This window comes from Anabrus simplex, chromosome 7 (genome assembly GCF_040414725.1).
Source record: "Anabrus simplex isolate iqAnaSimp1 chromosome 7, ASM4041472v1, whole genome shotgun sequence".
NCBI classification, from domain to species: domain Eukaryota; kingdom Metazoa; phylum Arthropoda; class Insecta; order Orthoptera; family Tettigoniidae; genus Anabrus; species Anabrus simplex.
The window spans coordinates 141484365-141498719 of record NC_090271.1 but is presented as its reverse complement, the minus strand read 5'-3'; the positions used below and the strand labels follow the sequence as shown (position 1 = coordinate 141498719).

The 14355-nt window shown below is 40.3% G+C and overlaps 1 protein-coding gene across 1 annotated transcript in view; it reads right to left on the bottom strand.

The window, feature by feature from the left end:
- Nucleotides 1-14355, bottom strand: part of LOC136876978 (homeobox protein OTX2-like) — a 257983-nt gene that overhangs the window by 11161 nt on the left and 232467 nt on the right. Inside the window, exon 6 of the mRNA XM_067150752.2 lies at nucleotides 13420-13566. Within this exon, the coding sequence (XP_067006853.2) occupies nucleotides 13486-13566 (81 nt within the window). The 3' untranslated portion in view covers nucleotides 13420-13485. The remainder of the gene's footprint in view (nucleotides 1-13419; nucleotides 13567-14355) is intronic.

Genomic DNA, 14355 nt, shown 5'->3' with positions numbered 1-14355 from the left:
GCCAACAAAAGAAAACGGCTGGCTTTTTACGGACACTTGTGTAGAATGGATTCCCATAGGCTGTCCTATAAGATCTTCAAAGTAGTCAGCAAGGGTAAAGCCACTGGATCACTGTGGATCGAGCAGGTAGAGAAGGATCTGGCAGAATATTAATAATGCCATCACAATTAAGAGAAGCAACTACGGTTCACCTTCTTAACATCCCTTACACAAGCTAACCTCAATTAGACCAGGAAATGGTTCGAGGAACGCAAAATAGAGTTCAGCAAGAAAATGAAAGAATAGCGGGCCAACAGAAAAGGTCAAGGTACCAAGAAGGAAGCAACAGCCAAACTTACCATTAAGAACACCAGAAGTGGCAGCAATCGAAAACAACAACAACACAGCTAAAACACAAGCACAAACACCGCGGTCCTCCGGCTCAAAATAATAATAATAATAATAATAATAATAATAATAATAATAATAATAATAATAATAATAATAATAATAATGGGCTCATCTACCGTATGCATGCATTTTAATGTGATGCCATCTGGCTGTCTGCTCGTCAATTACGACGTTCCGTTTTACTCTAAGCCTACTAGGTGGGAGACTAAACCGAATCTTTCTTGGGTGTCTATGGCTGTGAGTGTTAATGAATTCTGTCGAGTAAGCACCAAATGTGTCACCAGAGATCTTTTACATGCTGACATCGTACGACATGGAGTGTCGAATGGACTTTTTTCCACCCTTCAAAAATTAGACTACTTCTGCAGGGTTTGAACCCGCTATCTTGGGATCCGTAGGCCGACACTCTACCACTGATCTACGGAGGTAGCTGATTCATGTACATGTACTCAGTACAGTGGCATTAGGAATTCCATATATTATTTGTGTGCGCAAGTATTGTTTAGTAATACATAGGTGTAGGGGTAGCGTGACTGCCTCTTACGCGGAGACCCCGGGTTCGATTTCCGGCTAGGTCAAGGATTTTACCTGGATTCGAGGTCCACTCAGCCTACGTGATTACAACTGAGGAACTATCTGACGGTCTAGAAAGCCAAGAATAACGGCTGAGAGGATTCGTCGTGCTGACCAAGTGCTGGCCTTCGTGTAAGCAGCGGTCGCTTGGTACAGCCATGGTCCTTCGGGGCTGATGCGCCATGGGGTTTGCTTTTTAGGAGTTGGGTTACATAGGTTTATAATAAACTAGGCGATGTACCCGTGCTTCGCTACGGAATTCTACATTGTATACAGAATTCTGGATGAAGTCATATACACGATGTGAATAAGATTTTATTAAATTTCATAATAACATAGGTATTCCTAAATTAATTTTTAGCGCCTTCCCCTAAACTACCATTTCACCCAGCGTGAATAAAGTGATTTATATTCCATACTGTAGTGCTTTATTCCCCGACTCTACTTATTGATTTTCACTGAATTCTGTTTAACCATTTTCTCGTAGCTCGGCATTGATATGGACTTAGCAACAAAAATAGAAATTCTTGAATATCGCTGTTATCATAGCCGGCACGGTAAAAATGTATAAGACATAAATTATCGGAAATTTAATTCTATATGACTTCAGTCCACGTTCTAATAAATATGATCGATAGCACTACTAGTAACATAAGATTATTGTGAAATGAATTTTAGGCCTTCCCCTAAACTACCATTTCACTCAGCGTGAATAAAATTATTTATGACCCATATTGTAGCGACTTATTCCCCGACTTTACATACCGATTTTCATTAAATTATCTTCAGCCATTTTCTCGTGATGTGCGTACATACACAGATAGACAGACAGACAGACAGACAGACAGACAGACAGACAGACAGACAGACAGACAGACAGACAGACAGACAGACAGACAGACATGACGAAAAATTAAAAGGTGCATTTCCTTGTTACTGAGGACACGACCGATTACCATTTTTTTTAAAATTCTGAGCAATGTACAAACAAAACTCTTATTTTGTAGATTTCATTTGGTTTAAAAATTGCTTATGCTTCTTATGTTTTCTTTTTTTTTTTTGCTTTTCCAAGTTTTCAGTGAGGTAGTGGTATTTAAGTAATTGGAGCCAATTTGAAAAAAAAAAAAAAAAGAAAACAATGCCATATTTGGAATCTTGTGTGACAAACTTGCTGCAAAATTACTCTAATATGATCGACAAGAAAATGTGTGTTGACCAGTGTATTCACTAATCAGTGCTAATTTTAGTTACAAAATATGCGGTATAATATTTCAGAAATTATAGAACAAAAATATGTCCACGTTCTAATAAATGCCTAATTCATAACAAATTTGTTTGAACACCGTACATACGTACGATATATCTTACAATGTTACCCCACACTGATTTATTATACGACAAATGAAAGTGCCAAGAAAATAATATGGTAAACTTGAACAATTAACATCGTAAATAAAACTTTCTACGAGCAATTGGCAACTTAAATGCTTTTATTTTACTTCTACTGTTTTCCGTTGTAAAACGTAAACAGTTTCATTCTCCCCCCGCCTCTTATCATAACTTCAGCAGTGGTCACAGAAATAACAGAAAAAGCGCAGATATACCAAGTCGTGAGTGGTAAGACGGGACGATAGTGAATGCGTTGTTGATGCAGCTTATGCTTAATCTGAGTATTTCCTAGTCTACACAGACAGACCCAGAAATAGATATAAGATCAAAGAAAAACAGAAAAGTGATGACATGTAGTACAGATGAGGCTCTCAACTACACGACCGAGCTTTCGAACAACTTGGTGTCACCTGGAGTACCCTCGAACATTGCGGCGGACGACTGTGGCACTGAATATCCTTCTCAGGTATATGAATTCTCCTTCCCTCTGTAACGGAACACGACTCTTAGTCAAGAAACTGATAGTTAATGTTATTGAAGCTACCATTATGACTGGACATGCTGCGGGCGAAGAATTATTAATTCATCGGATTCAGATCATCCCTTCGGATAAACCGATTCAATTTAGACGTTTACAGTTCCCCGTTCGTTTGAGATTCACTATGTGCATCAACAAGGCACAAGGACAATCGCATGAAGTTGTAGGATTCGATCTTCGGAAACGGTGCTTTTCCCATGGTCAGCTGTACACGGGTTGTTCAAGAGTTGGAAAGGCAAATACACTATACGTCTCAGCTCCAAATGGAAGGACACTTAATATAGTTAATCCGGAAGTTCTATGAGGAAGAAATAGTTTTCTTATAATAGGTCTGTGGTCTTTTATCTTGTTTTAATATTATTTGTACCAACCACCAACGCGGTATCTTAAGCATTGAAAGTAACAATATAATTATCTATATATAAGAGTTTTGTCTGTACATTGCTCAGATTTAAAAAGGATGGTATTTCTGCATCAGTCGTGTCAACAGTAACAAGATATGCACTTTTTAATTTTCCGTAATTTCTGTCTGTCTGTCTGTTTGTTTGTCTGTACACGCATCACAAGAAAACGGCTGAAGAGAATTCAATGAAAAGCGGTATGCAAAGTCGGGGAATAAGTCGCTACAATATGGGTCATAAATAATTTTATTCACGCTGAGTGAAATGGTACTTTAGGGAAAGGCCTAAAATTTAATTCTCAAATATTCTATGTTGTATCTTAATAAAAATCGGTAAGTAAACTCGGGGAATATGTCGCTACAATCTAGGCTATAAATAATTGTATTCACGCTGAGAAAAATGGTAGTTTAGGGGAAGGCCTAAAATTTAATTCTCAAATATTTATGTTATTAGTGGTCCTATCTTAATGAAGATCGGTACGCAAAGTCAGGGAATAAGTCGCTATTATCTAGGCCATATATAATAGTATTCAAGCTGAGTGAAAAGGCAGTTTAGGGGAAGGCCTAAAATTTGATTCTCAATTTATGTTATTAGTGGTCGTATCGATAATTACTACATAACCATAGTTATATAGTATTAAATTTCCGATCATTTATGTCAAACATTGTTACCGCACCGGCTATGATCACAGAGATATTCATGAAGAGATAGTCACGAAAAAATGGGTAAACAGAACTTAATGAAAATCGGTATGTGAAGTCGGAGAATAAAGAACTACAGTCTACGCTATAAATAATTTTGTAAGACGCCATACTATCACAGAGTCGAAAGAAAACTAAATGTGAAAGCCTACAATATAGAAAGCTCATAAAATTGATCAACAATAACATTACATTGGCCATTGTTTGTTGTGATGTGCTTTGTGTCTTCTGTTGCCACTCAACCCTGATAGACAGGATTACTGCTGCGTACCGAGTAGTTTTTTAATTTGCTTTACGCCACCGGCACTGATAGGTCTTAGGCGACGATGGGATAGAAAAGGGCTTGGAGTACGAAGGAAGTGGCCTTGGCCTTAATCAAGGTACAGCGGCAGCATTTGCCTGGTGTGAAAATGGGAATTCACGGAATACCATCTTCAGGGCTGCCGACAGTGGGGTGCGAATCTACTATCTCCCGGATGCAAGCTCATAGCTGCGCGCCACTTACCACACGGCCAACTCGTCCGGTTGTACCGAGTGCAACAACCTGCCTGAATATTGGCGGGAAGTAACTGGGGAGTTAGATAAGTTTCTTCTTTAGCATGCCATTCCTCTGGTTCATACATTTTCTGATACTACTGGTATGTAACACACTGGTTCATCATAGCATTCGAGATATTCAATCCTTACTCTGGGGCACTGATTGGAATGAGCCGTGTGCATATTTTACGGATTAATGGCAGAAGAGCGTTCACGGCTATCTGCGGCCTGGTCATTCCAGCTCTGGAACTTTGGACTGTTAGATCGGCACCGTAGTACTGCTCCTTAAAAGTGAGAAAATGTGCGTTTTTCATTTGATCGAGTATTTTATACTGTCGCTGGTGGTGAGTTCATAGTCGGTGGAATCATTTAATTCTTGACTTGTCATGAAACCGTCATTGAAAGAAACTAAGGAACTGACATGTTTGAAGTATTCAAATAAATAGTGTTTTTTGTTGCTGTGTTTTTTTTTTCTTGTGAAATTTGTGGATTTAAAGAATTTTCAGGACTTACAGGAAAGACTGTTGATATTTAACTGTTGACATTTAATAATCATTATGAGTGTTGGAAGACATTGATATTGGAGATCTCCAGTAATATGTTTGTTGTAACCCATTTTTTGTATCACCCTGTAGTTGCCACGTGGAGGCTTCGATCACGAAATCGCCGAGTTTCGCAATCGAAACCTCTAGAATATATTTCCCACAATACCATATATGGTGCTGTAATGTTATTGGTGAAAATAACGCTAAATTGTATTGGTGAAACTTCGGGTCGAAACATAGGTAGCTTCCCTGATTGGCTGTTTGAGTATTTCTAAATTTTCGGCCTTTTGGCTCCTTAGCAGGAGCAAGGCTCTGTTCAGCGTCTTTGGTTTTCGTACGTCTTAACGATCGGACGCACCTTGTAAGGTGGTCCGCTCACCGGCTCCAGCCATCTCGGGGTAAGCATGTTTTCTTTTCTCAAATGTTAAATTAATGTGTAAATTCATTTGTTCGGAGTTTACCTTAGACCCTGGTTTTCACCGTAATGCCTTAGTTCGTCAGCTAGGCATATCCTTTGTTTTGGAGGCAATTCCTTTTATTAAACTTTGGTGTAAATGTAAATTTTAATTTTTCCATTCGGGTTGCCTCCAGTAATTTCGCGTCAATTTAGTGTACACCTGTTGAGCTATGCGTCCCTCACTGATGTGTATTAGGAGAGGACTGTACCTCTAAAGGCCCCTGCGCTAAATTTAAATTTCCGTTGTTTTCTTTCTCTGTAAACTCTTTTTGATTTGCCTTGTAAGATGTTTGTAATCGTGTCATATTCCCTGTTAAATTTTCCTTGCAAATTTCAACGTTGAAGTTATGCTCACCTCTTTAAATGTAATTGTAATATTGTATGGTTCATGTTTGTGGGTTACTGTAGTCACGTCTTAGTTCGTGAACCATGGGCAACGGCTGAGTGGCCTAGTAAGTGGTCCTGAGAGTCGGGATACCAGTTGCTATGGAATGGGAGTGGGCATCTCAGACATATTCTGAGTCGTGGTCCTCCTTGTGCTCAGGTGGCTAGGACTATACAATTCACCGGTGGTCCATAACCCGTTAGAGGAGAGATCCTCACTTGGACAATGTGCAAGTAGGGCAGCATCCTGCTTCATGAATTTACCGAGCTCAGAACACTTTAAGCAAGCCTCGGACCTATGGGAGTAATGGAGTCCCACTCCCATTTGACAGGCGAGGGACTCCTTGGAAACAACTTGGCGAACGAAATGGAATTCGATGGGGAGCTATCAATATTAACGGGGCTTATGGAAGAAAGAAGGTAGAACTGGCTGAGTCAGCAAATAGGATGCATCTGGATGTGCTAGGAGTAAGTGATATTCGGGTAAGGGGAGATAATGAGGAAGAGATAGGAGATTATAAAGTGTACTTGACGGTTGTTAGAAAGGGAAGGGCAGAGTCTGGGGTAGGGCTCTTTATCAGGAATACCATTGCACGCAACATAGTTTCTGTTAGGCACGTAAATGAGCGAATGATGTGGGTAGATTTGTCAGTGGGAGGAATTAGGACAAGAATTGTGTCCGTGTATTCACCACGTGAGGGTGCAGATGAGGATGAAGTTGACAAGTTTTATGAAGCATTGAGTGACATCGTGGTCAGGGTCAACAGCAATGAGAGAATAGTGCTAATGGGCGATTTCAATGCGAGAGTTGGGAATAGAACTGAAGGATACGAAAGGGTGATTGGTAAATGTGGGGAAGATATGGAAGCTAATGGGAATGGGAAGCGTTTGCTGGACTTCTGTGCTAGTATGGGTTTAGCAGTTACGAATACATTCTTCAAGCATAAGGCTATTCACCGCTACACATGGGAGGCTAGGGGTACCAAATCCATAATAGACTATATCTTAACCGACTTCGAATTCAGGAAATCTGTTACGAATGTACGAGTTTTTCGCGGATTTTTTGATGATACAGACCACTATCTGATCTGTAGTGAACTAAGGCCTAGGCCTAGGGTAGAGAAAGTGAAATCCGTCTGCAAACGAATAAGGGTAGAAAATCTCCAGGACAAGGAAATTAGACAGAAGTACATGGATATGATTAGTGAGAAGTTTCGAACAGTAGACAGTAAGCAGGTTCAGTATATAGAAAGTGAATGGGTGGCATACAGGGATGCTGTAGTAGAAACAGCAAGGGAATGCCTAGGAACAACTGTGTGTAAAGATGGGAAAAGGCGAACATCTTGGTGGAATGATGAAGTGAGAGCAGCCTGTAAACGTAAAAAGAAGGCTTATCAGAAATGGCTCCAAACAAGGGCCGAGGCAGACAGGGATTTGTACGTAGATGAAAGAAACAGAGCGAAACAAATAGTTGTTGAATCCAAAAAAATTGTGGGAAGATTTTGGTAACAACCTGGAAAGGCTAGGTCAAGCAGCAGGGAAACCTTTCTGGACAGTAATAAAGAGTCTTAGGAAGGGAGGGAAAAAGGAAATGAACAGTGTTTTGAGTAATTCAGGTGAACTCATAATAGATCCCATGGAATCACTGGAGAGGTGGAGGGAATATTTTGAACATCTTCTCAATGTAAAAGGAAATCATCCTGGTAGTAGTGCGAACAGCCAAGCTCATGGGGAGGAGGAAAATGATGTTGGTGAAATTATGCTTGAGGAAGTAGAAAGGATGGTAAATAAACTCCAGTGTCATAAAGCAGCAGGAATAGATGAAATTAGACCTGAAATGGTGAAGTATAGTGGAAAGGCAGGGATGAAATGGCTTCATAGAGTAGTAAAATTAGCATCGAGTGTTGGTAAGGTACCTTCAGATTGGACAAAAGCAGTAATTGCACATACATATCTATAAGCAAGGGAACAGGAAGGATTGCGACAACTATCGAGGTATCTCATTGATTAGTATACCAGGCAAAGTATTCACTGGCATCTTGGAAGGGAGGGTGCGATCAGTCGTTGAGAGGAAGTTGGATGAAACCCAGTGTGGTTTCAGACCACAGAGAGGCTGTCAGGATCAGATTTTCAGTATGCGCCAGGTAATTGAAAAATGCTACGAGAGGAATAGGCAGTTGTGTTTATGTTTCGTAGATCTAGAGAAAGCATATGACAGGGTACCGAGGGAAAAGATGTTCGCCATATTGGGGGACTATGGAATTAAATGAAGATTATTAAAATCAATCAAAGGTATTTATGTTGACAATTAGGCTTCAGTGAGAATTGATGGTAGAATGAGTTCTTGGTTCAGGGTACTTACAGGGGTTAGACAAGGCTGTAATCTTTCACCTTTGCTGTTCGTAGTTTACATGGATCATCTGCTGAAAGGTATAAAATGGCAGGGAGGGATTCAGTTAGGTGGAAATGTAGTAAGCAGTTTGGCCTATGCTGACGACTTGGTCTTAGTGGCAGACTGTGCCGAAAGCCTGCAGTCTAATATCTTGGAACTTGAAAATAGGTGCGATGAGTATGGTATGAAAATTAGCCTCTCGAAGACTAAATTGATGTCAGTAGGTAAGAAATTCAACAGAATTGAATGTCAGATTGGTGATATAAAGCTAGAACAGGTCGATAATTTCAAGTATTTAGGTTGTGTGTTCTCCCAGGATAGTAATATATAGAGATGGGAATTACAGGCACGAATAGGTTAGAATGCAAACGTATTTGAACAAGGCGCAAGTGAAGTCTAGCCGCTCTACAGATATGTCGGGGAGTTGCATAAATTTTAGGGGTTCTGATAATTCAGATCGATAATATTTATGCAAATCTCACTGCAGAATCGTCATGCGGGTAACATACATTTGCGCCTTGTTCAAATATATTTGCATTCTAACCTATTCGTGCCTATAATTCCCATCTCTAGTAATATAGTACGTGAGATTGAATCAAGGTGTAGTAAAGCTAATGCAGTGAGCTCACAGTTGCGATCAGCAGTATTCTGTAAGAAGGAAGTCAGCTCCCAGACGAAACTATCTTTACATCGGTCTGTTTTCAGACCAACTTTGCTTTACGGGAACGAGAGCTGGGTGGACTCAGGATATCTCATTCATAAGTTAGAAGTAACAGACATGAAAGTAGCAAGAATGATTGCTGGTACAAACAGTTGGGAACAATGGCAGGATGGTACTCGGAATGAGGAGATAAAGGCTAATTTAGGAATGAACTCGATGGATGAAGCTGTACGCATAAACCGGCTTCGGTGGTGGGGTCATGTGAGGCGAATGGTGGAGGATAGGTTACCTAGGAGAATAATGGACTCTGTTATGGAGGGTAAGAGAAGTAGAGGGAGACAAAGACGACGATGGTTAGACTCGGTTTCTAACGATTTAAAGATAAGAGGTATAGAACTAAATGAGGGAGGCCACAACACTAGTTGCAAATCGAGGATTGTGGCGACGTTTAGTAAATTCTCAGAGGCTTGCAGACTGAACGCTGAAAGGCATAACAGTCTATAATGATAATGTATGTAATGTATGTATGTAATATTGTGTAGATATTTACTTTTCTGAAGAACCACCGATAGGAACCTCGTGGTTCGATTTAACCTTTTTCTTATTTGATGATGTTATCCTTTTAATTGGTATTCTTTATACCTTGTTTAAATTCTATATGTTGAGTAAATTAGACTAAAAGGTAATGCTCTCACGTTTCTTTCCCTACAACGTCACGTAAGATCTCGTCCTCTGTAGGGTTTCCAGGCCTGTTTCCCGTACATTCTTTCTCTAGCTGTCATGTTAGTTACCCTGCGTACCCATGTGTTGTTGAAATTTAAAATGTTTTTCCTGGTGTATCATCGGCTGACGTTATTCATTCAGATTTGTTATTTTTGGATTATTACTTCATTACTTGTTTTATACCTTGTATTATGTGCTCTCTTCTGTAAAAGGGGGGTTACATCTGGTAGGAATGCGTGGTTGTATAAGAACGAGATGCGAAAGCAATAACCCTTGTCTAACCTAAACAATAACCTGGCATCATCTCCTAAAATAGTTTCTTGTTAACATGTCTCGTGTGGTCCCTGTTCCGTTCCATTTGAGGAAGGAGGAATTAGTTTACGAACTTCGTATTCGTTAATTGAATTCGACAGGAAGGGTTAGGAATGACGCGAGCTTGTTAAAGCAATCGCTTAACGTAACAATAACCGTACCAAACCTATCAACAGACGAAGTGTGTGCATCTTTGACCATTGTTAAAGATAAATTTACCGAATTCGAAGCTATTCTTTTGTCCTTTTGTTCCTCTAAACCGTCTAATGCTCAATTAACACGAGTGAAAGCCTAAGTCTAGCATTACGTGGACAAGGTTCGCGACCTGTTAACTCTTAATTTATCTATAAATGAGAGACAGAAATGTGAGCTGTTATTATCAACATTTTCCGGGATTTTCGATAAAATTGTAGGCTTGCTAGAAGGCAGTGCGTCGTCTAGCTCCAGTTCTGTAGTTGATGTGTCTGCTCCATCTGAAACTTGTAACAGTGACACTATCTCGGTATCTACTGCTTCATAATTTAGTAATGTGGTAACTTGTGATAATGTTCCCCTGCAATCATCTCCTGTTATATTTACAAGTGCTTCTCTGCCCGTGAATAATGCCAGTGATGGTTCTTTTACAAAAGTTGGTATGCCTACTGTTCCTATTGGAACTGTTAATTCTACTGTGTCTTTATCTTAACCTTCGGCTGCGACCCAGGTTGTTTCTCTTCCTATTGTGCAAAGATATCCCCATGTCCAAGTGTCACCTGTAGCAAATGCTTCGGTGGTGTCACAAATGTGCGAAAATGTTTCGCAGATGCGAATATCTGTGGCGGTTTCGATGCAATCTAGCTGCAGTCCTAACCTCACTTTTAGTAGGCCCTACACCCACCCTTTCTCAGGGGCGTTCAAATAAAGATTTTTATACAGCTGTGATGCCTTCTCTTAATCAATACAGTCCTGTTCAGGTACCTACTATGCCTACTGTTTCTCAAATGTTTGCTTATTTACCTCACCCGTTAACTGCTCTATTTAAGGGCGTATCTAAGTTCACCGCTAATTCAATCGAAGTGATTATTACATTTCTACGTTTCTTGGTTGAATTTAAAGATCAATGTATAGTATATGCTTTAAGTAGTGATAATTTCTTCCAAGTTTTATATCCACATGTGTCTGGAACTCTTTCTGAGCATGTTATAAGAGCCATTTCTGAAAAGTGGACAATTGACCAATTTCACGTGCATGTGCTTGAGTTCTTTATTCCTTCCCGTGCATTGTCTTGCTTAGTGCAAAAGCATTATTTTCGTGTACAGCATTTGAATGAAACATTGTCTGAATACGTTCAGGACATTAAGTTCAATGCTAGGATTTTTATGCTCAACTATTCTGAGTCTCAAATGGTTGCTAGCATTGATGAGGGTCTTGTACCAAATTATTGGTCGTATCTTGCTCTGTCACCACGACGCGCTACGTTCGCTCAGTTGGAAGCCATCACTGTTTCTGCCGAAGGCATTAGGTACGTCGACCAGTTACGCGTTGCGTTAGCTCCTCCTCCTATGAGCATGTCTTCTCAGGTCACTAGTACCGTTTCTACTTCTTCCAAACCTCGTAATTCGCGTGCATGCTATAGTTGTGGTTCCACTGATCATTTCCAGAGGAATTGTCCTAAGATTGGGCCCTTAGGCAATTCAAAACCTGTCATGGGTGGTCAACTTCAAAATTTCCAAAGGAATTGTCCTAAGATTGAGAGCCCTTAGGCAATTCAAATCCTAATGTGAGTAGGGTTTCAAATACGATAACATTACTTTTAATCGCTACATTCTTATTGACGTTTTTGTAATGGCCTATGTTGACTTCAGTTAGGAATACCACAAAGTTAGTCTTTCTGAGAATTCCGTAGCGAAGCACGGGTACACTAGGTAGTTAAGAATAAAGTAGTGTAATTCATGCAATTTATGTAAAAACGATGTGTTTTAATAAATATAATGATTTTTCTTTTCTTTTACATAACTTTAAATCATCTGTGGATCCGTGGTAGAGTGTCGGCCTCCGGATCCCAAGATAGCGGGTTCAAACCCGGCAGAGGTAGTCGGATTTTTGAAGGGCGGAAAAAAATCCATTCGACACTCCATGTCGTACGATGTCGGCATGTAAAAGATCTCTGGTGATACATTTGGTATTTACCCGACAAAATTAATTAAATCTTAGCCATAGACGCCCAAGAGAGATCCGGTTTACTCTAGGTCCGCTAGATGGCAGACAGAGTAAAACCGGAACGTCGAAATTGACGAGCAGACAGCCAGATGGCGTCAAATCGAAATGTCTGCAAACGGTAGCTGAGGCCATACGATTATTATTATTATTATTATTATTATTATTATTATTATTATTATTATTATTATTATTATTATTATTATTATTATTATTATCTAAAGGTTGAATTAATAAACGCAGACGAAGCCACGGGTACATGCTAATTTGTATATAAGCCCCATTAGCGGCGTGACATACCTCGAATCGATAGTAAACAGTTGCTTTCCTCATACTCTGGAGCATGATTGGAGTGACAGTTGCGATGGCAGCAGTGATCTTTTTTTCTGAGATGTACGTAAATTCTCACCATAAACAATGTTCTTAATGTATGCCCACAAGAAGAAGTGCATTGAAGTGAGATCAGTGCTTGCAGGCGGCCAGAGAATAGGGCCACCTCTACCAATCCAACCATTCGGAAACTGAGCGGTGCGTTGTGCACATTGTCCGACGCATCGCAACACTGATAAGTTGTTCTCAAGTTACGTTGAACAAGCGCATTTGATTTTAATTCCACGAACCAAAGCACGCATTGAGCTTTCTGCTGGTCAGTCCACATCGTATTCGCCTGGCTTAGGGTTCTCTAAAGACTTATAGAGCCTTAGCCTGGCCTATTCATAGCGAGGGTTATATAACTCCGTCAAGGTCAAAGTCAGGCAATTAGTACGACAAATAGCAGCGGTTTTTTTAAAAAACACCCATTTTTCCTCTTCAGTTTAAGCCCATAATCGCTCCAGTATGTCTGTTCTACTCGAAGCAGCGTGTAAAAAAATGTGGGTATTCCTTTTCGTGACCCTGTATTATGGAGCGACTCCTATGCTGTAATTCTAAAGACAGTCGCAGGACAACTTGTTAACTCTACGTCCTACGCCGCTACAACCTATAAGTACGTTCATAGTGATAAACATTTCCGAGACAGTTTGTGAACCGAACCCCATGATCAGTGGCATACAAGTCAGCCACGGAGAACACTGTGATTGGATTTCTTTAGCGTAGGAAGCCTGCAAAATATTTTCTTACGTAATATTATTTTGAAAAAAATACTTTTTCATAGCCGAGGAATACATAACTGGCACGCCTTCTGTAACATATCCATTTATGCGAAGGGATATGGTATTTACCTTGGTCTGCGCGGCACGGAGCGAGGTGGAAGGTTCTGGAACCCTCCCGAACCCAGCCACCGGCCTTCACTTCCGGTCCCATCCACTCGAGTTGTAAAACCACGATTCCTCTCTGCTTTTCGCCCAGGTTGATTCCAAACTGTTCTCCTGAAAGAAAAACAGAAAGATAATTAAAAACGCCTGTTAATAAACACGAGAACTGACAATTCAATGGGAATAATTTTAATTATCTTTCATTTCATTACAGATCCATTAATGATATCTTGCGGCTGTGACAGTTGCGTGCAGACACGCGAGTGATGGAACACTGATGATAATTCTTTCAACAGCGGTGGTATGACAAATGGAGAGTGTGATAAGAGGAATCAGTGGATTTTTAGCGGCACATCGGTCATTCAGGAAGAGTTGATGGTGTGCATTGTCACATTCCCGGCACACTTCTTAGCATTCTTACTTCCCTTCTAATAGAAGGTTCCACTCTTCATTACCACCTTGACGTCTGCTATTTAAACACAGTGTTCCCTCTAATACAGATATAAATTGCATTGAAACTAAAAGCAGAGGTATAGTTGCCATATTCACTTGATTCGCAGACGGGATCAAAGCGACCCTCCAACTTTGCAAGCACACTCTCGTACGTGATTCAGGCGATCTTCAAAACAAGCGTTGTTGTCAAGTTCCTTTACTCATACACAACGACTTTAGTGTATCCTGGCATCTAAATCAGTACGCGGTGTGTTTTAGTTCTCTTCAGTGTTGTTAGGCTGTTACGTATATGGAGTATGTTGAAAACAAACATGCAGGGAATGAGCAGTCAAGGGTCAGGTTAGCAATAACGTGCTACTAGAAGCCCAGGAACATGCTGCCAATGGCTATTAAGGGTGTTAAGGGACAAAAGCAAGTTTTCCGCTGCCACCCAAAAGCTGCCGGTCGGGG